This window comes from Papilio xuthus, unplaced genomic scaffold (genome assembly GCF_000836235.2).
Source record: "Papilio xuthus unplaced genomic scaffold, Pxut_1.1 DF826949.1, whole genome shotgun sequence".
NCBI lineage: Eukaryota > Metazoa > Arthropoda > Insecta > Lepidoptera > Papilionidae > Papilio > Papilio xuthus.
This window is the reverse complement of record NW_013531700.1, coordinates 2,391,508-2,417,055: the sequence shown is the minus strand read 5'-3', so window position 1 is coordinate 2,417,055 and position 25,548 is coordinate 2,391,508. Positions and strand designations below refer to the sequence as shown.

The 25,548-nt window shown below is 31.3% G+C and overlaps 5 protein-coding genes and 1 non-coding gene across 8 annotated transcripts in view; 4 read left to right on the top strand and 2 right to left on the bottom strand.

Annotated features, from left to right (window-relative positions):
• tsl (membrane-attack complex domain containing protein torso-like) overlaps positions 1-4,469 on the top strand; it is a 32,729-nt gene extending 28,260 nt beyond the window's left edge. The window contains exons 2-8 of one of the 3 annotated variants that reach the window (XM_013316139.1): positions 424-548; positions 878-1,102; positions 1,340-1,462; positions 1,670-1,844; positions 2,588-2,722; positions 3,507-3,641; positions 4,067-4,469. In XM_013316139.1, the coding sequence (XP_013171593.1) occupies positions 442-548; positions 878-1,102; positions 1,340-1,462; positions 1,670-1,844; positions 2,588-2,722; positions 3,507-3,641; positions 4,067-4,327 (1,161 nt within the window). In that variant the 5' untranslated portion in view covers positions 424-441 and the 3' untranslated portion in view covers positions 4,328-4,469. The remainder of the gene's footprint in view (positions 1-423; positions 549-877; positions 1,103-1,339; positions 1,463-1,669; positions 1,845-2,587; positions 2,723-3,506; positions 3,642-4,066) is intronic. The other 2 variants (XM_013316138.1, XM_013316137.1) reach the window with 2 other exon arrangements.
• On the top strand, positions 245-316 carry TRNAD-GUC (transfer RNA aspartic acid (anticodon GUC)). Its single transcript has one exon. It is a non-coding gene; the product is annotated as a tRNA-Asp (tRNA).
• A 4,231-nt stretch (positions 4,470-8,700) lies between the features above and the next one.
• Positions 8,701-11,296, top strand: LOC106120643 (torso-like protein). Its single transcript, XM_013316006.1, has 5 exons — positions 8,701-8,892; positions 9,517-9,735; positions 10,044-10,338; positions 10,623-10,757; positions 10,888-11,296. Exons 1-5 carry the CDS (start codon positions 8,780-8,782, stop codon positions 11,146-11,148), a joined length of 1,023 nt encoding a protein of 340 aa, XP_013171460.1. The 5' UTR covers positions 8,701-8,779; the 3' UTR covers positions 11,149-11,296.
• Positions 11,297-13,889: 2,593 nt separating this feature from the next.
• On the bottom strand, positions 13,890-17,628 carry LOC106120620 (tetratricopeptide repeat protein 5). The gene is made up of 8 exons (XM_013315977.1): positions 17,439-17,628; positions 16,873-17,005; positions 16,569-16,792; positions 16,006-16,305; positions 15,722-15,907; positions 15,138-15,316; positions 14,657-14,801; positions 13,890-14,069 (listed from the first exon to the last, which is right to left on the bottom strand). Exons 1-8 carry the CDS (start codon positions 17,502-17,504, stop codon positions 13,950-13,952), a joined length of 1,353 nt encoding a protein of 450 aa, XP_013171431.1. The 5' UTR covers positions 17,505-17,628; the 3' UTR covers positions 13,890-13,949.
• A 1,932-nt stretch (positions 17,629-19,560) lies between these two features.
• Positions 19,561-21,094, top strand: LOC106120634 (uncharacterized). The gene has a single exon (XM_013315996.1). The coding sequence runs from the start codon at positions 19,717-19,719 to the stop codon at positions 20,482-20,484; it is 768 nt and encodes a 255-aa protein (XP_013171450.1). The 5' UTR covers positions 19,561-19,716; the 3' UTR covers positions 20,485-21,094.
• Positions 21,095-22,711: 1,617 nt separating this feature from the next.
• Positions 22,712-25,305, bottom strand: LOC106120660 (tektin-2). Its single transcript, XM_013316027.1, has 7 exons — positions 25,041-25,305; positions 24,393-24,597; positions 24,048-24,250; positions 23,813-23,906; positions 23,539-23,667; positions 23,247-23,470; positions 22,712-22,997 (listed from the first exon to the last, which is right to left on the bottom strand). The coding sequence occupies exons 1-7, from the start codon at positions 25,217-25,219 to the stop codon at positions 22,751-22,753; spliced, it is 1,281 nt and encodes a 426-aa protein (XP_013171481.1). The 5' UTR covers positions 25,220-25,305; the 3' UTR covers positions 22,712-22,750.
• Between the last annotated feature and the right edge of the window lie 243 nt (positions 25,306-25,548).

Below are 25,548 nucleotides of genomic sequence, written 5' to 3'. Positions count from 1 at the left end.
AAAATCGGTCCAGCCGTTCCGGAAATTACCCGGAACAAACGCGGCTCTGCGGACAGATTAAGACAAACCGACAAAAATAAAAAATGGTTTTTCGCAAATACATTATGTGTACGACATATATATATTTTTTCGATATTACATAACCACTTCAATTTTATTAATTTTATGTGTGTAGATAACTATGCAATTTGATATTTTGAGTGGAAATTTTTTCTGTAGAACAAATTTACATTCTTATATGTAGTCCTCGGTAGTATAGTGGTAAGTATCCCCGCCTGTCACGCGGGAGACCGGGGTTCGATTCCCCGCCGGGGAGAATTTTTGTTCATATTTTCTTGTAACTTGTGACTATCAATTTCTAAAGATAAATTGAAAATCAATGTTGTTAATCTTTTTAATTTGGTTTATTTTTTATTATTCCAGGCGGGTAGCGTCGGTGTGATGGTGCGTGAGGCCACAGTGCTGCTGCTGGCGGTAGCACTGTGCCGCGCCGCCACCACACTCGACTCCGAGCTGGGCGTCGGGAAGGCTATCAACATATTCATGAGGTGAGCAAACAGAAAAGAGCACATTATCATAGAGACTACATGATATGTCATACTCAGGAATCGATTAATGGTTAATAATCATTTCATGACTCTGAGTGCGGTAGTGACTAAAGATTATAAGATATAATGTGATCACCTGAATGAATGGATAAAACATCTTTATGTGAGCATCTAAACACCAGAGAATCTAGAAAAGATTTTTATAATCGAATAAACTGGAGTTTGATCACAATTCCATCTGATGTTAAGTGGTGAGGTTGATAGGCGATAATAAAAATCCTCAAGCAGGAAAAGGACGCTCTTAAAAGTTGCCTCATTTGTATCCACAGATATGGATACCTCAGTATCTGCATGCGCGTCGTGCCACGTAATGACACCGACGGCTGGGTGTTCCGGGAGCCGACAGTTAGCGTGTTCAGAGATGTGGAGCGCTTCACCCTCGCGCCCGCGCCCCGACAGCCGAAGACATTGTTCGATGGCGACTTCCACATGGAGTTCTGCGATAACTTGAAGCAATTGTTGCAAGCGTATTTTAGAGATTTTAGTTTTGAAAGGTAAGATATATTATCTAATCCGAAGAAGAGGAAGAAGAGGAGTGGGGGAAAGAACCTGTCAAAAATGAAAGGGAATATGACTTCTTTGATCAGATATAAAGTATATATATTTGTACCGAATATTTTTGTGAAATAAAATTATAACTTTAAGTTTTTGGTTTCTATCTGTTAAAATCTGAAACATTTTTAACTACTTGCGAATATTTATTTGTAACTTGCAACTTTCTGTTACTTCAGGTTGGAGAGGCCGTGGCGGGCTTTCACTGCGGGCTGGCCCACTGATATCATGGCCAGGAACTTGGGCATCAACTCTTCATTCATCACCGGAGATCACTGTTACGTTCTCGTCAGGGTGTCCAGGTAACATTTCATTCATTATCATTACATAAATTAGACATTATAAATATTACCTTTATTAATCCTCAAATTTTTATCACTGCCACAATCAGGTTAGTCTGATATCAAAGCGGTGTCTAAGTATGGATTATTTAAACAAGCAACCAGTAATTGACAATAAGACACGTATTATATATTCCATTTAATAGATTCGATGTATTCCAATTCCAGGTTCCGTGAAACAGCCAAACTAAGCGAGTTGCCATCGACAATCGGCGTGGAGGACGTTGTTTACGACGCGATACAGGAGTCAGCTATAGGCGACACTGTATCCATCGCTGATTTTATCAGGAAGTACGGCTCGCATTACATCGCTTCATACATCACTGGTAACTCTTTATATCAGGTAAGAAAATGTGTAATTTAAAGCCCCTTAATATCCAACAACCCTATATACCCAAACGACCCACACCCAAAACGGTCAAAAGTTGATTCTTGAATTCGGCAATTTTGTCAAGGTAGGTCCTAGCCCAATCAAGTCTGGGAATCTAAGGCTTAGATAATTAAAAAACGTATATTTCAATACACCGACTATAACTTTGGATGTCTGACCACTACAGTCGCGCAGTATTACCTAGTTCCTCCATTCTGCAAGATGGAGATGCAAGATTCTATCGAACAACCATTATATAAAGATGTTATTAAAAGTGGCTCATCGACACGTTTAACAAAACACGTTTGAATCATCAGGGAAAAAATATTTTACTTCTTACAACGTGCTTCGTCACGTGGGACGGCTCGAAACGTGATATTGAGTGGAACAGAAACGCATTGAGTTTTCTAAACAATCCGATAAAGTTGATTATTTAAAAGTTCTTTTGCTATGTTTTATTCAGAATCAATCATTTATCAATAACGTGTGGCACATTCTTTATGTATTATCGTTATTTTCAATAGATGGCATTAAAACTAAATGTAAAACGCTCGCAAATATCAATTAACATAAACAAAGATTAGCCACGAGTTTCAAAACATAAAGTTGATGCATAAATTATATCTAACGAAAATACCTAGCCACTACTAAGGGTAAACAGGGTTTGAGGAATTACGCAACGTATGTTTAATTTATATTTATATTAAATTGTTTAGGTGTTTGTGTTCTCTCGCGGAGTGTACTCGAGGATAAAGGAGCGCGTCAAGTCGCAAGGCGTCAAAGACATACCGTCCAGCGAGATGAACAACTTCTTCTCGCCCTTCTTTGCCGAGCACGTTGGCGCGGTCAAGGTTTGGATCGAACTATCACGTGGCCTGTTTCGACTGTTTATTTTTTTTTATTAACTGCCAGTAGTTTGGAGTTTCACTTATAAAACAAATTAAGGATAACTGCAGCACATCAGTCATTAGTCATGAATAGTTGATTGAATTACTGATTGTCCTAAAGTTATTCAAATTGAATTTTAAATATTTTTTTATTAATTTTAATGGCTTTTTTATAAAATTATTTGAGCAGTTATAACGTTAGAACCAGGCCACATAATATCGAATCATACAGACCGCATGTCAATCTGTTTCGAAGACATAATTTCATCAAACATCGTCTCATTGCATCCGATATCTTTTTCTATTTCTTACCATTGATTCATAACGCATGAGCTTTTCAATTCACCGAATCATCCTTTGTTACAATACTATTTATAAAATCATTAAATACGATGAAAAATCACTAATCAAAAATGTAAAAAACTATCAGGAAAGATTTTATCTACCAGTATTTTATGTTCTGCTAATTTTAGTAGCCTAATATTCAGTTTTGTCGAGAAATATTAATACTTTTATAGGAATAAGTAAATTAAAAAATGTAATTATTCCTACTACTGAATCGAATTATTTTTTCGGATGCAATATAAAAAAATATGTAATAGTAAACATTTTGTTTACAATAAAAATATATTTCGATCCAAATTTTGATCACGCGGTAAAAAATCTATCAGAGAGTACATTCCTGCGCAGGCCAATACAAAAAACTTAATGTAAAAAATGTGAAAATTGTGTCTGCTCTCACCTCCAGGTATTTGTATTCTCTAGAACCGCATACTCCATGATCAAAGAAAGATTAAAAAGCAAAGGAGTTGCTGATATTACAGCCAAGGAATTAGAGGGATACTTCTCACCATGGCATGCTAAACATATCGGCCAAATCAAGGTAACAAGTACATCGCTATTTAAAAATGTCAAAGTGACATTGACATGACAGTTCCCGCCATTTTGTATTTAACGCATGGTTGTATGCAAGTTACATCTTTTTTTTTTAATCATTATTCATTGCCATTTCATATTTTCTGTCTCTTGTCATTGATGGCACTAACACATTACATACATATAATTTATATTTACTGTAATATAGGTCCATTAACGAAGTTTTATTTTTATAGAATAGCTATCTCACATTTCGTGCAGATTGAAAAATATTTACTAATTTCTTTTTCTACATTTGACATATGATAAAAAAAAATACCAGTGTTGTATATTCTACAATTGTCACAATTTTTCAAAACTATTTTTACAATTTTGGGCCTATATTATTATACATTCATCAGTTCATTTATAACCTCTTTTTTATTTCAACAGGTGGCGAGTGGTAACAAAACAGTTGAAAGTTGGGCTATGAAGCGTCTTCGAGTTCATTACTACATATTCTCATATCCCAGTTTATTAAAACTACACGGGGAGCCAACATTGTTAAGAAATCTTGACACGCTACTAGGGAACGAAGCTCTATTACAATTAGAGTTAAAGACATTATCACCAGCTTTTAAAGACGTGAAGAAGAAAAAGTGGTTTGAAGAAGTGATAGACAATTATTTAAAACTATGGGAAAGTAATATGTGATACACAATCATGTTATTAATTATAAATAGTTCAATAACCTTTTTGCGAGTCCAAAAATGTTACGATGATTTTTTTAGAAGAAATATATATTTTTATAACGAAAGTTAAATAAAATTCGGACATATTTATTGAATGAAATGACAATTTGACAATAAATTACTACAGCTTATAAAATGTTTATTCACATTTTTAAAATCATAAATAAGTGCGTCATTTTAATTTTCGAGCAACTATTATACGATGGTATACCGTTATCCGAATAAACAATCGTATTTATTTATTTATTATTGTGTTCTAATAATTATGAATGTATTAAAATAATTGTGTTATTCATTATATTGAAAATGTTTCTTTACAAAAAATAGTGTGAAATAGTTTACTTTACTTGGTTTACTTTTCGATGTGTTTAATCTTTCATTGGCATAATTTTTGTACCGTAGCGAAAAGCAAATGACTTTCTGTCTACACCAGTTAGGTTACAAGTGTTGAAGAGATTTTTTTTTATTTTAGTAGTGGAAAAATGTGATCGTCCTATATTTAAGATGAACAGTGAAAAATCTACTTATTCTTTAGTGTATAAAAGCTTTGTAAATAAAATATCGGTGCCTTATTGTGACCACCAATAATTTAAAATAAGTAATAACTATCATGTATACAATGTAATTATAATCATTATGAAAATTCGATTTCGCATTCTCTTAAATAGCGAAGTGTTTATATCTCGGCCTATTATTAAAAATGAAATTATATGATCTTTTTATACAATTATTAGGTAAAAACTTTTATAACTTAATAATTAAATAATCAACATAAAGGTAATATATATCGCTGATTTAACGACTGTCGCCCATTTTTTATTTTTTTCGTAAACCAATAATTTTCTCTTCGCCCCTTCGAAATGTTTCTTGTTATCATTTCAATAGTAAACTGTTGAAGTATTAATTCCTTTATATTCCACCTTTGACGATATCGAATAAATACATTTTTAATTCATATAAGTGTGTATTTTGTATAACTTAGAATTCGAACTAAATAACATAACTCCACCCAATGACGTCAGCAAAGCGGTTTACAATACACCAAAAATTTTACGTTGTTCAAACAAGGGCTAACGCGGGGATTTAAGGGTAAGGTGTGCCTTATTATACACCCGTTGTACTGTGCTTGGTAATCGAATCTCAATATTAATTTAAAAAGACAATAAATTAATATTTTATCTACTTTTATAATTTTTAATATGCCCAAATAATGATTTTTTTTTAATAAATACTTATAGAAAAATGTGTGATCAAAATTGATAAATGCATTTATTTAGCAGATTAATATGATATGAATGTAGGCAGTGTAAATATTTTGATGGAACATAAACTGATATATAAACACGGCTAAACACTCACGTATATTCGTCCGGTGGCGGCACCGACTAGTTTCAAGCCCATCGGTGGCCCTTCATCAGGATGAGTGGTACTGGTAATATTTCGCGGACGCGGACGCGCGTTTAGCCGTGTTGATATATCAGTTTAGTATAATGTCTCACGAAAGTTTGAATAATTTAATTTTGATGGAACATGTTTTCGATGAAATAAATTTGTTTTGTGATTTATGAATTGTATTATTTACTGACTAGATGTCGCTCGCGACTCCGTCCGTACGGGATTAAAAAAACCTAATTAGTAGCCTATGAGTTCTTCCAGATAATTTTCTACATCAATGCCAAATGACAGCGAGATCCATGCACCCGTTTCCGAGATACCTTTTAACGAACGTCCATCTATCTAACCATCCATCCATCTAAACATTCTCATTTATAATGTTATAAGTAAGAAGTAAGATTAGGACATGAAAAAAAAAGATACCGTCACTCCTAAATCTGTATCTTATTCTTACAAATTATCAAAAATGTTGATGACAAAAGAACAAACGAGGCCGTTGTCTGAAACATAGACATTTTATCACAAAAGTAAACTTTTGCGTGCTAGTCTGATATCGTGTCATTCAACCTTTCAAAAACTGACGGTTTCCTCCATGTCGTAACGTTACTGTCTCGTCACATACCTGTTGCTAAACATTTGATGGATCTACTATCGCCACTCATTTACATTATACTGTTACTTTAAAGATTCCTTGGGTTCTCCGAAGGGAAATAAAAATCTTAAGGCTAATTCTTATAGTTTTTACCGATAGATGGAGCTATTTTTAAGCACTCTTATTTGTCAGTTTACTGATATATTGAAGTTTGGACACACGTAACATCAATAAACAATCGTATATTTCCGTTATACTTAGACAAATAATAGTTTTATAAAAAAATACCCTCTGTACGCAGCCCATTCAACTCGGGGTGACCGTTACATTTCAAATAAGTCAATATGTTTACAAATACTACACAACACTATCAGACGTGCAAAAATTATTGCTGAAAACACTTAAAATGCTCTGTTATCCGTACAATGTCGAATATATTGATAGTTTTGTCTATAATAGATTATTTGAATACGCTTTAAATATTTTATATGCTATATAGTAAGATAATTGGAATTCACGCGCTCAGTTTAAAAGGTTATCACAAAATGAAGGGGCAACTTAACGCAATAGTCTCTAGACCTTGATTTTTGTTAACCAGTACATATTGAACAATAATATAACGTCCCAATTGTATTGATATCAATCATTGATTGTTGCAACATTACTTGGATAATCGAATATCTTGAAATATTCAACTACGATGAACGCAATAGATTTTTTAATATAGCCAGTGCTTAATCACCATCCGATTATATGTAATTTGGTCAAAAGATCGCTCAAGTTTACCCTAATAACAATAAAAGAACAGCGATTAACAGTTTTTTTTTTAATATCAAGGAATAATGTCTCATCCAAGGCCACGTATTCACTTCAACGGATTATTGACACTACAAGAAACCCGTATTTTAAAAAGCTATGAATTTATCAATGGATGAATCATCGCGTTGTTTCGCGAAATCGTTTCATTTGTGACTTATTGACCTATATACGTATCTTTAAGATAAACCAATTCCTTGTAGTCTTCTTATGCTTGTTTCCAGGAAAAAGAATTTCATAAATTTATAACTGAATCCAGTTATCACATGTAACAAAATGAATAAATCAAAAATATGTACTTACCTGCACACAGAAGTACTATCCATTTTACTAGGGCGTAATATTGCATGACTCGATACTGCTTCAACCGACCTCATCCCTAGAAAGTTGTAAATGACGTATAAATACTAGACAGATATTTGTTTTGTTTCTTAAAAAGAATGAGAGTTCAAATGGTAAAAAATAAAAAGAGAGTTTTTGTAGTAAAAACCCACAGCACTATCGTCTACAAAATCTACAATTCGTGTTACAATTTTGTATCACCCTATATCTCTCTTCGAAAACCTCTGTGTATAAGCTTCTCAATTTTATAAACCCGTTAATCTATTTTTACATGAATTTTTGGAGGGATTTCAAGAGATTTATGCTTTTTTAAATCAAATAAAGCAGAGTTAATTGGTATATTACATAATACAATCAAAAATCATAATCAGAACACTTTCAAGGTGTTTAGTAAAATGACATTTAAATATTTTGTAATACGAGCTATCTCTTTGTTAGATTTGAATATTTTAATAAACTAGGGCAGTCGTTAATACGGAAGATTTAAAATGCTGACTCAATGTAACTTACGACACTAAACAACGGTGACGTAAATAAATTTGTAACAATGTGGGATTGAATATATTCAGAATATATTCCTTTTCATTACTATTTGAAATATGATTTTTGAAATTAACGCGTGAGAATTAATTTGTTTTAAAACAACAAAAGGATTACATACTGATATAACTGCTTACAAAAAGATAATATTTCTTATCAAATTGCGTCCACAATTAAATAAATGGGTTCCAAACGACAAATTAATTGGGTACAATCAAATCTAGATCTCTGACCTATTTGAATCTATTTTTATAAATTGTTTTAAGATTTATTATTTGTATGACATGAACCAGCAATAACAATACAATTGTTAATGGAATTACAATATGGCGTCTTTAAAAAATAAATGTATTTTATTTAAAAAGATGGATTTAAATTACTTACATGTGAAACAAGCACAAACTTATAACAGTTTTTATGATTATACAGTTTTTGTTATAATTGCACTGGCGCGTAAATACGGCCATGTTTAAAAATAAACTTATATTTTTCATTACCAAAATGTCAAAAGGCAAAGGACTTTCGAATTCAGCCAGCATTAGTTCAGCATGAACAAAACCGAATGTCTAGGGTTGTTCACGAATAGTTTGAAGCGTAAGCGACTAATCGCTCAGGTCAAGTTCATTTTGTGTTTACTCCGTGTTAACATTAGCAAAATGTGAAAAAAACTCAGTTGATATGCCGCCACCACGCGGCATACTTTATTAAAACATGAATAATTAGTTCAAAATGACTTTTTGGTTGTTTCTCGCGGTCTTTCTGTGCGGTGGGTTGTGTCAGAGTGAAGAGAGTGATTTAGGATACGGATTGAATATTGGAAATGCTATCGACGTGTTTGCCAAGTAAGTGAAAAAATATTCAAACGATTTTCATGCCCAAACAGTTTATCTTATATTTTTCCTTCAATTAAAATGTAATAATATCATATAAGATTACTTTTACATTTCAAGTTTTATCAATAATTTTAAAAAGTTGTACTTAAAAAACTTAATCTGGCTTTAAGTAATTGTGGTTTACCTAGAGACAGCGTGAACAATCTCTTTGTTGAAAAAAATCCAGTTTCCTTGTAAAAATTAAATAATCGATTTTTATGCCTTTTATCTTGTCGGACACTCGGTTCACATCCGAACCAAAAATTAAAAAAGAAAGATTTACTTTGGTATTTACAGTCGCAATTTTTTTTAACATATTGATTCGGGGACTCCCATTTCCCGCAAAATTTATCTATACCAATCTACACACGCTTAAGTCAAAGTAGTTCATCTAATTACTACTACTGTTGACTACTGTTATATGTTGTTTTCTCTTTTTTTAATTGGTTTATCACCTATGCAATTAAGTGTAAATAGAAATACAAGTTATGTTTGCCTTCTGTATGAATAAAAAAAAATAGGGCCTAAAATTATTATACTCTAAGTTTATCTCTATATAATTTCTACTATTGAGCAATAATTTATTGTATTCAGCTATGGAGATCTCTCACAAGTTACACAAGTTGTATCCGCCGATTACGAGGAAGAAAATGCAGAACACGTGGAACCTTTCAGAGAGAAGAACATTCGCTTATTTTTAAACATCAGCAGCCGACAAGTCTCCGGGGATACGATGATCGATATGAATATCTTACTATGTGAAACTTTCGATGACCTCTTGGCGACTTACTTCGAAAACTTTAGAATAGAAGGGTTAGTGTTCTTGGAAATTTGTTATGTAAACTATTAACGTTGGTGTACACCAAAACTCAAATACCATTGACCTTGAAAATACTGAGATATCAATATAGTTGCGTACGGGCTTTACGGCAGTGAAAATCAACGTTTAGTAATACATAAATACTTATTAGAGGACGTAGAATGTTCAAAACTTATTGCCCATTTTCGAAATTCATTCAAATCATATTCGGTCATAATCATAGCGTTAACTCATCTTGAGGGTAGGTAACCCATATTATTTATTTGTGGTTTCTTAAACTTTTTATATAAATTATTTCCAGAACAGACAAACCTTGGAAAGCGTTCTTGGGCGATTGGATACTTGACGAAATAATGCGTGCATTCGGTATCGAATATGACACTAAACCTGACAACTGTTGTTACGTGCTGGTGAAATTGATGAAAGTACATAAATCCGTACAACTGGATAGTTTGGATAACGTTGTGGTCAAAGACTACGTGAAGAGAGCCATAGACAAACTAAATGTTAGCGATGCTAGCGACGTAAGAAGATTTATGAAGAGCTACGGTACACATTACATCGATTCATATGTTACTGGGAATTTTATTTATCAAGTTAGTACTACACAAAATGTTTAAAAAAACTTTAAAGTAATTCATTTCTACAATACGTTATGAACTCCTCATTATGTAATACAAGAAATAACACACTTGTAATGTTAATTAAACCACGATTAAGTTAGATAATCCAATAAAAAGACAACGAAGTGTTATTACGTACGAGTTAATTAGTACAAAATTATTTTGGAACGTATTCTAATTACCGCCCTCTATGAACGAGAACAGACAACAATCTAAAAGATAATTTCCTATTCTAAATTACAAACAAAAAATTGCAGGTTTTCAAATACAAACGGACAGGCTACAATCTCCTCCGAGCGTACATACGGCAAAGAAACATGCGTCAATCCAGTTCAGACAACCTACGCTTTTATTTTTCATCGTATTTCCTCAAACAAGTCGGAGAAATACGGGTAAGTATCTTTAAAACTAGCTCTAAATGGGCTAATTCGGTACCGTAGTCATTTGTAACTTAATAGTAATAATTATTAAAATTTAATAATTAAATTAAATGATTAAAATGTAATAATAATCAATTTACAGATAGCGAGCGGTAACAAAACAGTAGAGACATGGGCAAAGACGAATCTAAGGGACAGCCAATATTTATATTCAAGACCAAGTCTACTTCGGTTGCATTACAACCCAATACTAGCATTCAAACTGAACGATTTACTAGACAACGGAGCGTTACTTGGTCTTGGTCTAAAGACTTTAAGACCGTTGTTCAAAGACCGGCGTAAAGCTGACATGTTCGCGGAGATCGTCGAAAACGATATGAAACTATGGGAGGTTAATGCGTAATATTAATTGGTAATATGTGTGAAATACGGGTAAAAGAGATCAGTAAACGTTTTCTTTCCAAAACTTGCATTTTGTATGTGTATTTAAAAACCAGAATTTCTACGGACATTTTATTTTATACATAAAATTCTTGTGTCACAATGTTAGTTACCATAATCCTCCGAAAAGGGTTGAACGATTTTTTTTTAAATTTCATATGCATTCAGTAGGACTGACAATCGGCTACTATCTATTTATTAATACCAAGCGGCAGTAGTCGCGGGCGACAGCTAGTGTTCTAAAATAAATGTAATGGTGATATAAGAGATATTTTTTACAATTTGTTACGACCTTTACAATTTTGTTTTCCAAAATATATGTTTTTTGGAATGAGTGGGAAAGAAAAAGACATTTAAAACATTAAAGGAAGTTAATTTTTTTCGTCTTATTTGAAAACTTTTCAAATAATAGAAATTAACATAAAGGAGTGAATGTAGGTTTGAATGGCGTTTAGATTAACACGTCAAATGCCATCAAGATTTCCAAATGTTTAATAGAACTCGCAGAGCGAGCGGTGGCACTAAACATGTTAATCTTTTGAATTGTAAATAGTTAATTAATTTGATTCATTTCCATTATAAAACGGTTAATATATGTTTTAACAGTATTTTAATATAAATTGTTTAAAAATCAAATGAGTTTTATTCAATCACATCTTACACTGATTATTCTAAAATAATTAAATTACATTAAAATAATAGGAGTAAAGTAATTAGAATCAAACAACAAAAAAATAAAATTAAACATTATATTAGTTTGTTTTATTAATACAATAATTTCACAAATTAACCTGACATTGTATAAAATTACATAAATTTGGTTGACTAAGACATTATTAATTTATTTATTATTATTATTATAATGAAATGAATTAAAATTTATATTAATTTTTCATTATTATCAATAAATAAAAATACATTTAAAGATAAATAATTTAATATAATAATATATACTATGTATTTTGTGGGATAAAATATTACGATCAATTCTAGGAAATAAACACATAATAGATGCTATGTTAAATTATCAAGTTTACATTTGTCACATCCTAATGACTAATATAAATTAAACATTGTATAAAGAAATAATTGTTGCATTTATAATAAATTGTTGTAGTTCATTAACATATCCTATGATAAAGACGTTTTAAAAAATAATATTATGTATCAGACAATTATTAAAAAATCAACAAAACAGACATAACTATTTGCCTCTAAAAAGGTTTAATTAAAAAAAAAAGCATTTTTTTTAATTCATAGAAAAATCTAAAAATAATGTTTTATTATGTATTTCAGTAATCAATAAAATCTACATAAATTAAAATCATATCTATTTTTTAAAGTACATTTATTGAATAAAAATTGCATTTTAATTTCATTACGACTAAAAAGTGCATTTTTGATTTTTACGTATAATTTTAGGTATATCTATGAGATTAATAACTCTACATTCTAACATCAAATAACAGTACTAAAATTACATTTCATCAGACATCAATGTATTTAAAATTAGAATTTATTAATTTTAAAGAGATCATTAATAAGCAAAGCTTTTTATTACCATACGTTATTAGGCCCAACATCAGTCAAACAAGTTATAGTCGATTAACTGTTATATAACAGTTAAAAAACTACCCTGTCCCCGTTTTTGCCACAATCGTTTATCTACACTGCTATTTTATAATAACATAATTATAACTAATTAATTTATTAAATAATGTATATTATTAATAGTACCTCATGATAGCTCATGAGATTATTAAAATTTAATATAGCAACAAAAGCTTATAGATTTATTAAAAAAATTATTGATGAATTTTTATAGGTTGTTAATTATACACAATAATTCAAAATATTTATGCCAAAGCAGTACTATATCAAAACTTATTATTACTGGCGATTGATAAATGCAAAATTTAAAATAAAAGAATAATCATCAAACAGAAAATTTACTATTAAAATAAAAAAAAAAATTGTGCATAATGTGCGTCACCGTAAGTGCTATAGATTGACAAAGTTATCTCACTTGGTAATAAATCAAACTAAATATCGATAGCTCAATAGCGCCCCCTTGTTACTATAAAAAAGCATCACAACATTCTTATTGTACTGTGTAGTCTAACAAGATTGTCTAGCCCGGTGAAAAGGGCATTATAAGTTAGTTCTGTCAGAAAATATGTAAATGCATAAGATAGAAAAATGGCTTTAAAAACATGACAGCTACAGTATGATAATCTCGTGACACTTTCTTAACCATACTGTTCGACTACAATGACTTGCATTTTCACATATTTACATCTCTCATATTTGCTTTGAAAAAATAGTGACAACAATATAAGTCACTACAAATGTCACTGTCATAAGAAGTACTGGTTTAAAATAATTTGACACTAGAGATGCCAAAAAAAATTGTGTTAAATGAGGAAATAGCTATAACACATAACACTTGAAAACAATAGGTTTTATAACTTGTATACATATTTGTATTTACATTTATTTCTTGTCTATTGTATCATTACTATGAAAAAGATTAGAAAATCCATGTTTTATATTCTGTATAAAGCCATAACACTTTCACTGCCACCGCTCGCCTTGTTCACATTAATATGAAATAGCATTGAATGTGTTGATTATTAAAAAATCATACATATTCAGAACCACTTACCAACTTTAGTCCATTATTTCAGTTGAGGGTTTTATTTCGAAATAGATATTTTAATATCTATTTTATTATAATTTCAGATCCCTCAACTGTTTTGCTAGTCAGTGCAATTCATATGTGCTGGTTACACGCGTGCAGGCAAATTGATTTCTCCCTACCCTCTTTCCGTTAACCAATAATAGCATCGGATTGTTGAGTCTTAATGATTTGAAATTGTACGTCTGGAATTAAACATTATAATATTACATACAAGTATAAATTATGATGAGAGTAATTTCCATACCTTGTTCCAAATGAAGATGAAAAAATATTGGAATTAAACAAAACTAACTTTCTCTAGAAGCCGTCTTACTTCTTACTTATATCATAAACGCAAATATTTGTATGGTATATAGATGGATGGATGGATGGATGGATGGATGTTTGTAGAAGTTATCTCTAGAACATCTGCATGGATCTCGATATAATTTGGCACAGTTTTAGAACAAACCCGGGAAGAACACCAAATTTTTTTTTTAAACTCCACTCGAACGGAGTCGCGGGCAACAATCATGGGATAATAATATAAGAAATTTATATAAATATTTTAGAATTAACAAATTTAAGAAGTTAAAGATTAGTACAACTTTTTTAACAATATTTTAGTTTTGATTTATAACAATTTTCAGCAATATTTTTTATATTAACTTCATATAACACTTGACCTTGAAACTATTTGATACTAGATGGTTAACTAGAGAGGGTTAACTATGTTATGTCTTAACTACTAACATCCACACATATTCTATGTATCTATGTTTCTACTCACCGCTAAATCAGACTCATGTTTGTGCGTAGTCATATAAGGTTCCGGTATAGTGACACAGTCACCAATGATGGCTCCACGTCCATCCGCCCAGTTGTATACAGTCACACACACGCACGTTAAACTCTCATCAACTATCGCGAATGTACTGGAAAAAAAAGTAGATTTATTTAATTTTTAAATATAATGTGACAAAAATGCCAGCGGCTTAATTTAGCTATAATATTAAAGTTACCGCTGCCCATAGACATCTCCAATAAGTTGAAGGATTAACGATTTATTACACATTATAGAACTAAATAAATACACTAAATTAAAGTAGAAAAATGGCATATACATAAAGGTTTAACCCCTGTTGTAGATCTGTAGTATAATTAGAATAGTCATAATAAAAAAAATGGACATTAGTTCTTCAAAATATGTAGACCTTGTTTATTATTGAAGATTGATAAATATAATTTTGCTTATGTAAATCACAACTTACAAAGGTACAGCATTCTCATTGTGTATAGATCCGACCACTCTGCCAAGCACCACTTTGCCTTCATTGACACCTTCCACCAAGTTATCCAACTTGCACAACTCCAACGTGACGTCACGACGAGACCCGAATGTGTGGAATGTGCCTGGACTGTATGCACCTAACATCTTCTTATCCATACTCTGAAATTATATGAAATCCTGATAATACAAAAACTTGTAAAGAAATAAAAATATTTTAAATGTATTTATCTATTTCGAATAAAAAACATCTTGCTAATATTATTAAAGCGAAAATGGATGGATGGATATTTGTTAGAAGGTTTTATAAATTGACAAAAATGCAGTCACAGTCTGGAAGAACACATAGCCTACTTACTAAGTTTTTTATAACACACACAGTAGAAGTCTGGGGCCATAGTTTGTATTGAATAAATGAACAACATTCACAAGCAAATGTTTAAGAAGTGAATTCAGATATTTGGGCTGAATAGCAATTATACAAAAATGGCCAGGGTGATTATAATGAACAATATTGAAGAAAATCTTATCAATTTGGTATAATTTTTAACCTAAAATTCTAATTACCTGCACCAATTGTGTCAATCGTTTAGTCTTCAATTTACCCCGTGTGCGCACTAATTCATTTGTATCCTTTAAATAATTAGCCAGTTTCGTGCGTTCCAATTGTGGGGGTTCCCAAAGTGGGTCCAGCCGACATGCATGATCAAAGTTCTGGAGTGCCTCGTTATATATCTCCTCATATTTTAAAGCCTAAAATGGGAACAATATTAATTATAACCATGTGACCCAAACATTAGTCCGTTTTTATTTCATAGACAATGGGATGGATGAAACAATGTTTTACTCACAATTCCTTTATTATAATACAAATCAGGCTGCCCCCTTGCTATTGGGTCCAACCAAGCTTGCTTATAAGCACTCATACATAATTTTAATGTAGCAGGATCCTGTGCTACGGTAAAGAATTGGCATAGATATGCATTGCCCAGTACCATCCATGATGTACCATCTTTGATATCCTGGGCTACAGCCTCTTTAGCCATTTCAACACTGTTCAATAATAGAGCAGTTGCTTCATTACGTTTTCTGTTACCACTTTCTTGTCGGAGAATTATTGAGAGGCAACGAAGAGAGAGACGATTCCGTTCCTGATGAAAAGAAGAAGAAAGTTTGTTCTACAAGTAATAAAGATTGATCCAAAAACAATAACTTTACAAATATATGTAAACTAGTTATGTGTAAATTATACTAAAATAAAAATTACACAACTATTATAGTTTACATATATTTGTAACTCTAAGTAAATATTCATACAGAAAATTATGTAGTGAAATAATCAGTTTCATAGTTTGTCTTTTTTATAAAATAAAAAAACTTAGTCTGTTATATATATTTAATAAGTACAACTTACATGTTTCAGTGCACCTTCAAAGCTAGCTTTGGCATCTTTGACATTCATATTTTTCCAATAACATTCCCCTAATTCATTCCACGCAGCTCCGAGACTTGGGTTCAATTTTACTGACTTGCTGAGACATTGCGACGCTTTAGAGTCATACACAGGACTGATGTTGTAACATCTACCTTTTAAATAGAGAAATTGGGCTCGCATAGAAAAGGGGATTTGTGTGTCAACTACAAGAAAAACAATATTTTTAAATTATTCAATACCAACGAAAATCTATTCTATTTTATTTAATAGCAGTTTAACTGACCATCTATAGCTTCAAATTTTTCCACAAGCAAATTCTTTTTCTCTTCTACCAACTTATTTTTTTCAGTTGCCAGTTCAAGAGGATGGTTTTCAAAGAATAGATCTCTAAATTCATACAATTCTCGGAGTTCATGCTGTAAAATTGTAAGTACAAAAATTTAATAAATTAATACTAAATTTTCATAAAAATTGAGTTGTTTTATAATAAGAAACGATGTCATTTACATGGTTTAAAAATGTTTTTTTTGGTGGTAGTAATTTTAATATTTTGCAGAAAAAATAAATTGTTTCATACTTTCTCATAATAACAGGTATGGTTATAGTCCCCTAGTTTATAAAACACACTTAATGTTCCATCACTAATCTAACCTATCTTGTTTGTTTTCGATTTAATTTAAATTGTTTCAAAGCTAATCTAATCTATGCTACGTTTTATTTTACTAAACATTTTATGAAAATTGGGCATGTTTCGCTATTAAAAAGTTTTACCTTAGAGGAATGACTTACAAGTACTTATCAGTAATTCTTCTAAGAATTTTACCCAAAGTATAAATAAATAAATCATACCGTAAGACGATCAATGATCTCTGTTACATTTTCTAACTCAACTTTTTCATCAGAGTCTACAGACATTTTGTATTTTTCCACAATTGCGATTTTCAATTACAAGCCCACAATTCCCATATAGCGGATGCAATTGAAATATCAATACAAAATACAATCTTGCAAAACCAAACCCAAATTATTGTAAAAATAATACAACAAAAACAATTTCTAATACAGATTATATTATCATGTAGTGTCAAAAAGAAATTCAGAATAAAGTACCTAAAGTACTCCGTGACTCTGTAAGGCTACTTTAAGTATAAGCCGCATTAAATAATGACCTACATAAACGTAATAGTTTTATTTTAGTTAGGATAGTCCACAGTAATTGCTTGTACTTAATTATTTCGTCAGTCTCATCAAAAAGAAAAATACACCTGTATTCCTGAACTTCTCAATATTTTCTGAACACTTATCAAATCAAATGTCAATGTCATCCTCATGTCATATTTTAATACAAAAATAAAAATATTGCCGTTGCTATCGATCTAAGCCTGTAAAATAGAACTTGTAATTACGAAAATAATCATGTATGATATAAGAAAATTGTATCCTTCACGATAAAGATAATTTAAAAAGTATGGCTTATTATGAAGACATAGTATACGACGTTAACGGTAAGGTTAAATGTGGCTTATGCAATGCTGGAATCATCAATAGCAGTCATTCCATTGAAATACATTTGAATGAAAAAACTCACAAACATCTATATATAAAAAGACTCATGGTACAAAATAGTATTTCGTTGAATGGCAGTCAAAAACATTGTGTTTTATGCAATATAAATTTTGAGACAAATTTACAATCGCACATAGACAGTTTTAGCCATCAGAATGTTACAAAGAAAGTAAAATCTTTAGTGGAAAAAGATGGAAGTTGGCTTGAATTGCCACATTTTATCTCCGATAAGGGTGCAATTCATTGTTTAATATGTAACAAATTTATTGAATATTCTTCACAATCAGTCGAAGATCACTTAAAGACAACACATCACAGGAGAGCTCGTGCAATAGTTTTACAACATTATAATGGAATATTTTCAATTGAAGGAAGTAATGAGGACTTATGGTGTAAGATCTGCAGAGTCTGCTTAGACAACTATATCGAAGTTATATTTGAACATGTTGAGAAAAAAGAACATTCTAGAAATCAACAGAAAATAAAAAGATTGATTGAAGGGCAAAGCATAGACATAGAAACATTTTTAACCGACCCCATAGAAGATAAAGCTTATTGTAACAAATGTGATACTAAAGTTTCTTGTAATGTAGACAATCTTGAAAGGCACATTAAAGGGAAGATGCACAATAAAGAGGAAAAATCAAATTCTAATTAATTACTTAATTTAATTGTTATACCAAATTATTTATAATAAGTAATTATGATGAAATATTTTGTAATTATACCAAACATTTGAAAAAACTTGTCTTATTTTAAAGTATTTTTCAGCCTTAACACTAAAATAAAAATCTAAACTGGGACAAAACATTTATTACTTGTGTCTAAGTACATCTTAAAATTCTGCTGTTTTTTTCACTTATTCTTTATTTGAAATAGTTATCCTATAGTGTGTCTATTTAAGATAGATTACTTTGACAACTGACGCTTATAACATATCAAATTAATTTTGTATGAGCATTAATGTACTTTTATATTCTAAATAATTTATTAAGGGACTTCCCATTCATAGACAAACAATAGTTAGTTTATTAATTTAATAAATCTGGACTGTACCATTCCTGGTAAATGATTAATTTATTTTAATAAACCATTAAAAACTAAGTATATAATTTAATAGTCATATAAATATGTTAAGAAATTTACATAAAAAGTAGGAAGAAAGCAACTCAATACGTATAAATTCAATCGAGTAAGGATATCTAAAACTGTATTTAAATTAAGCCTAAATTAATAATTATCGCGTGCGGAATAATTACCACTGAAATTAGTTTACACTAAGTAAAAGATTATAAAATATGAACAATTTTAAGACCTTAGAATTTTACGACAAACTTTAAACTTTATTGATTTTGTAACAAAAATGTCATCTCTGGTCATCTCCTGCATCAAAGTGACAGTGACATTTCATCTTTTCAGTACTTTTTCCTTCGGCAATTTCATAGTCGAAATGTAATTGCTGGATAATACGAAATTTCAAGTATTTATAAATAACATATCGTTGCGGACGTAGTGCTAAATTATATATTGGTTGTACTGCCTATTTTATTGTCTTAACAAAATGAAAACTAATTTACTATTTGGAATAATCGCCAACTCGAAAACACGGGTGCGATGCGTTTTTTGTGGTGTCTACATACCCAAGGCGAACAAGTGTATCGATCAACATATAAATGGGACAAAACACAAGGAGAATATCGATTTGATGTCTGAAAATGGTATATCCTTTCACAACGACGCTGATATTTTGTATTGTAAACCTTGCGATATTTATTTGCCCGAACATGAGTCTGTGACTAAACACATCGAAACAGACAGCCATGCGAACTGGGGAGCGGCAATGCAAGACCTTGTGGAAGGTGAATTCATCAGACTGAATGACTATTTATCGTCCAAATCTGATAACGCATTTTGCGAAGTATGCCAATCGGAAATCCTCTGTCTACTTCCAAATATCGAGGAACATGTTAACACTTTGAGTCACCGTGGCAATATAGCTGAGAGGCTGAAGCCACTCAATGGCATATTTAACTGTGAAAATGATGATGAAGTTTGGTGCAAAGTATGTGATGGGTATATAACCAACTCTGTATCATATATTCTGGAGCATATTGATGAAGACTCACAACATATGGAATGGTTTATGGAAATTGAAGATTTAATTGAAGACCAAGATATATCTCTAGAGAAATACTTATCAAATGAATTTGAAAAGTCTGCTTATTGTAAGAAATGTAATGTTGATGTAATTTGCAATGTGCAAAGTCTTGAACAGCACATTCACAGTGAATCACACATAAATCAATTAAGTGTGATTGAACTTTTGTAATCTATCAACAATTTTAAATGTAATACATACTCAGACATCTAAGTGTAGTATCTCAAACCATATAACATAGAAATCTTATAGTATGTAACTATAGGTTTCTACTGATTAAACAGAAACATATTGTTTTCTGTTGTTTTTCAAAACAAATGTGAATGATGACAAGTTTTACCAGTGGGAACATAGAGCAACTTAATTGATATATTAAACAAAACTCAGTCGAACCTGAATAAGCAAAAAACATCTATAATCAAGAGACAATGTCCTGACCAAATCAACTTTGGTTAGATAGAAACTCTGATAAGCACGAAAAATATGGACTCTTGCATATCCAGATTTAACCATAAATGTAATCTTTAGCTATTACATAATTAAAATTATTTATTTCCAACATTATTTAGGAAGAATTAGATTTTTGAAGATCTTACCTGTATGCATATACATTTCTCTGTAGTTATGTATCTCTAAAGTGCTTATATATTTATTAATCTGCTTTCAATTGATTATAATATAACTGTTTTAGTAAGAGTAGTATTACTGTGAAAAATATAGCCAAAATATATAACAAAATATCTTACCCACCGTTGTGAAGGTTTTGTTATGTTTAACAAAGTATTATCACTGCTAACATAAAATTTTTAATAACAGCTCTCTCATAGTTTTCTCATCAAATATAAAATAATTAAACACAAAATTACTTTATTTTCAATTTTTAATAATAACTTAATAACTGCTATGAATGTTTTTTTCTAAAGTTTGGGCAGTGCAAATACTTGATTAAATTAATTTAATTAATTAATTAATTTTTAATTAAATAATTAAATTAATTAAATTAATTAAATTGATTTAATTAATTTAGTCAAGCAAATAAGTATTTACTTATGTAATCTGTTTTATACCCACAAGAATAATTTCGACGTCTCCCATAAATAAAGTGACATATAGGATCTCCGTATGCGATGTAACTTTATTTATTGGAAGGGTCAAATTAGTGCGGAAATACAAAAGATTTTAACTGACAAATCCATGAAAGACAAGCCAATATTTCCTGCTATATTTATATAGTAAAATAAACTTGTATCTTGAGATATTCACAATATATAAGAATTTTACGCTACCCAAATTATAACTATTGGCATGACTTATTGTCTGGTTACCCTAAAATTATTCTGAAGAAGCTGGGTATTGTTATTTATGTATACCAAGGAATTAAATGTTTAGTTGTATTTTATAAATGTTATGTTTTTCTAGATTCATATTAAATATTAATTATCAAGCTGGTTTATTTCAAATTTTGTTTCTTTTCAACTGCTGTATTAAAAAATGTATTTTCATGTCTTCCAAAAAGAATCCTTGAAATACTTTCATTAATGTAGAATTCGCGTGTAACTCCTTTATCTCTGATCTTAAATAAATATTATGAATACTGTAGTTATTCTAATTTTTAAAATCATATTTCTTTTGAGTATTTTAACAGTGGTAGAGCCCGCTTTAACATCTTCGCACGAATTTGCCCGGCTCGCCCGTTAAAATACCACGACCACACAGAAGACAGGCGTCAAGTGGAAGCTATTCCGCGTTTCGTCGGATGAGTGTGCGTCCCAGAGGCCTAATTTAGTCCTCTTTCCCTTCCCACCTTTTTTCTTATAAGGAAAGGATGGGAAGTGAAAGTGGACTTTCCGGATGAGAGGATGCATGGAAAGGGAAAATATTTTCTCTCTGTGCATCCTCTCCTCCGTTGATTAAAGGTAGGCAACAAATATGCAATTGCATATGTCTATGGGCAACGGTCACTTCGCTATTTCAGCGATTTCAGGTGGCCGCTCGCTCGTTTGCCACCTTATGATATAAAAAAAAAGAGTATTTACACCTCACAAATTTCTTTTGGCTATCAACTTTATGAATATAGTAGCGGTAGCCCGCGCTTCCGTCTGCGCGGAATTAAAAAAAATATAATTAGTAGCCTACGTGTTCTACCAGCTATACTCTATACTTATGCCAAGTTTCATTGAGATCCGTTCAGCCGCTTGGAGGTACCTTCAAACAAACATCTATCTATCTAAACATTCGCATTTATAATATTAGTAAGTGAAGCTGTATGCTTGATATTGCATATGCTTTATTCTAAACATATTCCGTAAAATTTTTAATACAGTAAAAAAAATCAACCGATATCACTACATATAAAAAACGATTTAAAATATAACAGAATGCGTTGTCAAATAATATGTTAATTACGTCCAATATTTTATTTGGATTAAAAAACCTGCTACAAATCTATAAGTGGGTAGCTTTCGTCTTCTTCTTGAATAGGCTCTAAAGCGAAGTCCATTTGTCGCTGAGGTTCTTGTTCTACAGGTTCAGAAGGCTCAGGTGTAATAGTTACATTGGACTCTGTGATTGCTTCATCAGTTCGCGCCTGTAGTCTTTGCCGATCTAATTTCACGACGTGCATTATATCTTCCGCGTAACAATCGATTTGCGTTATCGTATCTTTAAGACGATTTTGTAGTGATCTGAAAATTTACATTGATTAGAAAGTCATCTTATGAAGATAGTTTCATTATTTGCTGTGATTACCTACTCTTCATTTTAAACAAGAACAGTTCAAGTGTGGTTCTAGTTCTAGTCAGTAAATATTTGTGTTTAAAACTACCCTCAAACTTTTCTGTATTCTTACATATTTAAACCTAACGGTCATTGACGTGTTCCCACTTTACTAATTACAATCAAATCATTTTTTTTTACATAAATATCAAACATACACGATTCTATCAATATTGTTTCTTAATTCATTAGTAAATATCCTTAGCTTTCCTTGTTCCATACGTAGCTGATAAGTCACTTGATCTGCGGTCTGTTCCTTTGTAGGTCGTAGCCTCCTTTCATTCAGTCTACCTTCAACCAATTTCTGTCGATCCATTGTATTGAGGACACTCTTTTCTGTTGTCTCCAATTCAATGTCCAATGACTTTAAATCGCGAACAGCCTGTTAAAAGTGAATTTTTATTTGTATGTATAAATGTATTATGTTCATCTTAAGCTTTTATATTGTACCTCATGCCTTTGCCATTCGAGATCCTGTAACTTTATAATATTGGCGTGCAATCTTCTCCTTATTGCGGAATCAACCCGCGCACCGTACGCCTGTGCAGCGATAGACAAATCCACTCTTGCTGCTCTGATCTATATACAACATTCTTTAGTTAATTACCGTGAGTTTGTGCCACCAAAATCTCTGTATAATTTTCAGTCAACAAATGAAAATAAAAGAGAGTTAGAAGATTTGACGGTGGAACATGGAAAATTTAATTTCGATTTGTTTGCTTACCTTTTGTCGAGTTACCACTGCGAGTCTTAAGGCATTAATTCCAGCGTCTTTTAATTTTGCACATCGTCGTTCCCATCGGACCACAGACAAGGATCTGATGATGTAAATATAGTAAATATAAAACAATAAAACTGAAAAATAGTTTGTTATTCATCCTCATAATTTTTAAAATAGAACTGGCTTAATGGTTCATTGTTTTACTTCATACTGTACTGGTATTTAAAACAAGTTTTACTTTTTCTTTTTCGTCTTCTTATTGTCGTAATTATCACACTTAAAAGTATTCCAACAAGCTTCATCAACTGATATAGCTTCACATTTTTGTAAGGCCTCTTTCTGTATCCTGCTTTTCATTTTTTCAAGTTTTGCTTTAAGCTTTTCCACTTGCGGAATAACAGTTTCGAATCTTTTCTTTTGTTGTCGTAGGAATATTAATTCCTGATAAATAAAGAACAGTTACAGGGCAGTTTATATTACAATTTCAAACTACATTTTGTAAACTACAACGTAAAGTCTTTAAGGGATTTGAAAACGATGTTCTTTACGTTATTCGTTGGGCAGATTTCTTCTTTCTAAATACCTGCATAACAGCTTCTTCAACAAAATCTATCATTGGATTTAAAGCGCCAGGTTTTGCAAAGTTAGTTGACGCGTGTATTTCTTCGTTTATTCTTTGCACGACTACATGCAGCGCCTCACTTTCATGATGAATGGCAGCTATAGTTTCATCGACTCGTTTCTCAAGATCTTGTAGTACCCATCGCCATGATGCAACGTCTGACATTCTAGTAAATTTATAAGTGTTAGGACAAAAAAAATCCTCCCTCCCCCCAGTAAACTGAAAATTGTAAAATAAGCCTGCCTCCCCCTAGATCTAGCCTAGAGCATCAGCTCTCGACCGTCATGAGTTAGTAACAAGCAATTACATCATTTGGCACACTATCGTAAATTGAAACAGGGCGAACCCAAGATGAAGCTGGAATAGATTTATTTTACTCTGCCCGAAAAGATTCTAATATAAAATGTAATCAAAAAATCATTTAAGATGTACAAAAGTATTAGGTTCTAGCGAATTATTTAGCATCTAGGATTGAAGCATCAATTCTAAGGTTGAATAAATTTTGCGGTTAATTTACTTTTCGTTTTTATGTCTCTGGTGGGATGCTGCGCGCTTCGAATCGGTTAGACGACGAGACGAGACGTAAGAAAGAAAATAAAAGGTAAGTACCTTTCTTGCAGACATTTTTTGAGTAAATACTCATCGGATTCGTGCATGAAATTATTTAACATCACCAGCTCCTGGGTATCATTGACTTGTTCCACAACCTTCGCATTTAACTTGTCACTTATGTACCTGACTTTAGATAAAGTCTCCGTAAAACCATACAGAGCATCTTGGAAAAACATTTTTATATTACTATAAATAATAAACGATCTTTAAAACGTATAAAATAAAAATGTAAATAATTTTATATTGTAAAATGTGACATTTGTTGTCAATACACATTTAAAATAGTTTCAAAAATGCAAAAGAAGAAAGGTTGGATTGATTTCGAAGAAGATTGATAAAGAAGGTTTCAACCTTAATGATAACAAAATCACACGATATCACAACGAACCGAACTTTTGAATCCAGTAAAAACTGGAGATGACAATGTCAGCCATTCATAACTTTGTTTTTTATTTTTGAAAAAGTAAAAGTCGAATGGCTTTTTATTCGGTAAACAGCGCCTAGC

Coding starts and splice junctions, on each gene's coding strand:
- LOC106120634 (XM_013315996.1), top strand. CDS start 19,717: ATGAAAACTAATTTACTATTTGGAATAATCGCCAACTCGAAAACACGG.
- LOC106120643 (XM_013316006.1), top strand. CDS start 8,780: ATGACTTTTTGGTTGTTTCTCGCGGTCTTTCTGTGCGGTGGGTTGTGT. Junction 9,736..10,043: donor GAAAACTTTAGAATAGAAGG/GTTAGTGTTCTT, acceptor AATTATTTCCAG/AACAGACAAACCTTGGAAAG. Junction 10,758..10,887: donor AACAAGTCGGAGAAATACGG/GTAAGTATCTTT, acceptor ATCAATTTACAG/ATAGCGAGCGGTAACAAAAC.
- LOC106120660 (XM_013316027.1), bottom strand. CDS start 25,219: ATGTTTTTCCAAGATGCTCTGTATGGTTTTACGGAGACTTTATCTAAA. Junction 24,251..24,392: donor TTGAAGAAGCTGTTATGCAG/GTATTTAGAAAG, acceptor TTTATTTATCAG/GAATTAATATTCCTACGACA. Junction 22,998..23,246: donor AACAATATTGATAGAATCGT/GTATGTTTGATA, acceptor GTAAATTTTCAG/ATCACTACAAAATCGTCTTA.
- LOC106120620 (XM_013315977.1), bottom strand. CDS start 17,504: ATGTCTGTAGACTCTGATGAAAAAGTTGAGTTAGAAAATGTAACAGAG. Junction 15,317..15,721: donor GATTGACACAATTGGTGCAG/GTAATTAGAATT, acceptor ATATAATTTCAG/AGTATGGATAAGAAGATGTT. Junction 14,070..14,656: donor AACATGAGTCTGATTTAGCG/GTGAGTAGAAAC, acceptor GTTTAATTCCAG/ACGTACAATTTCAAATCATT.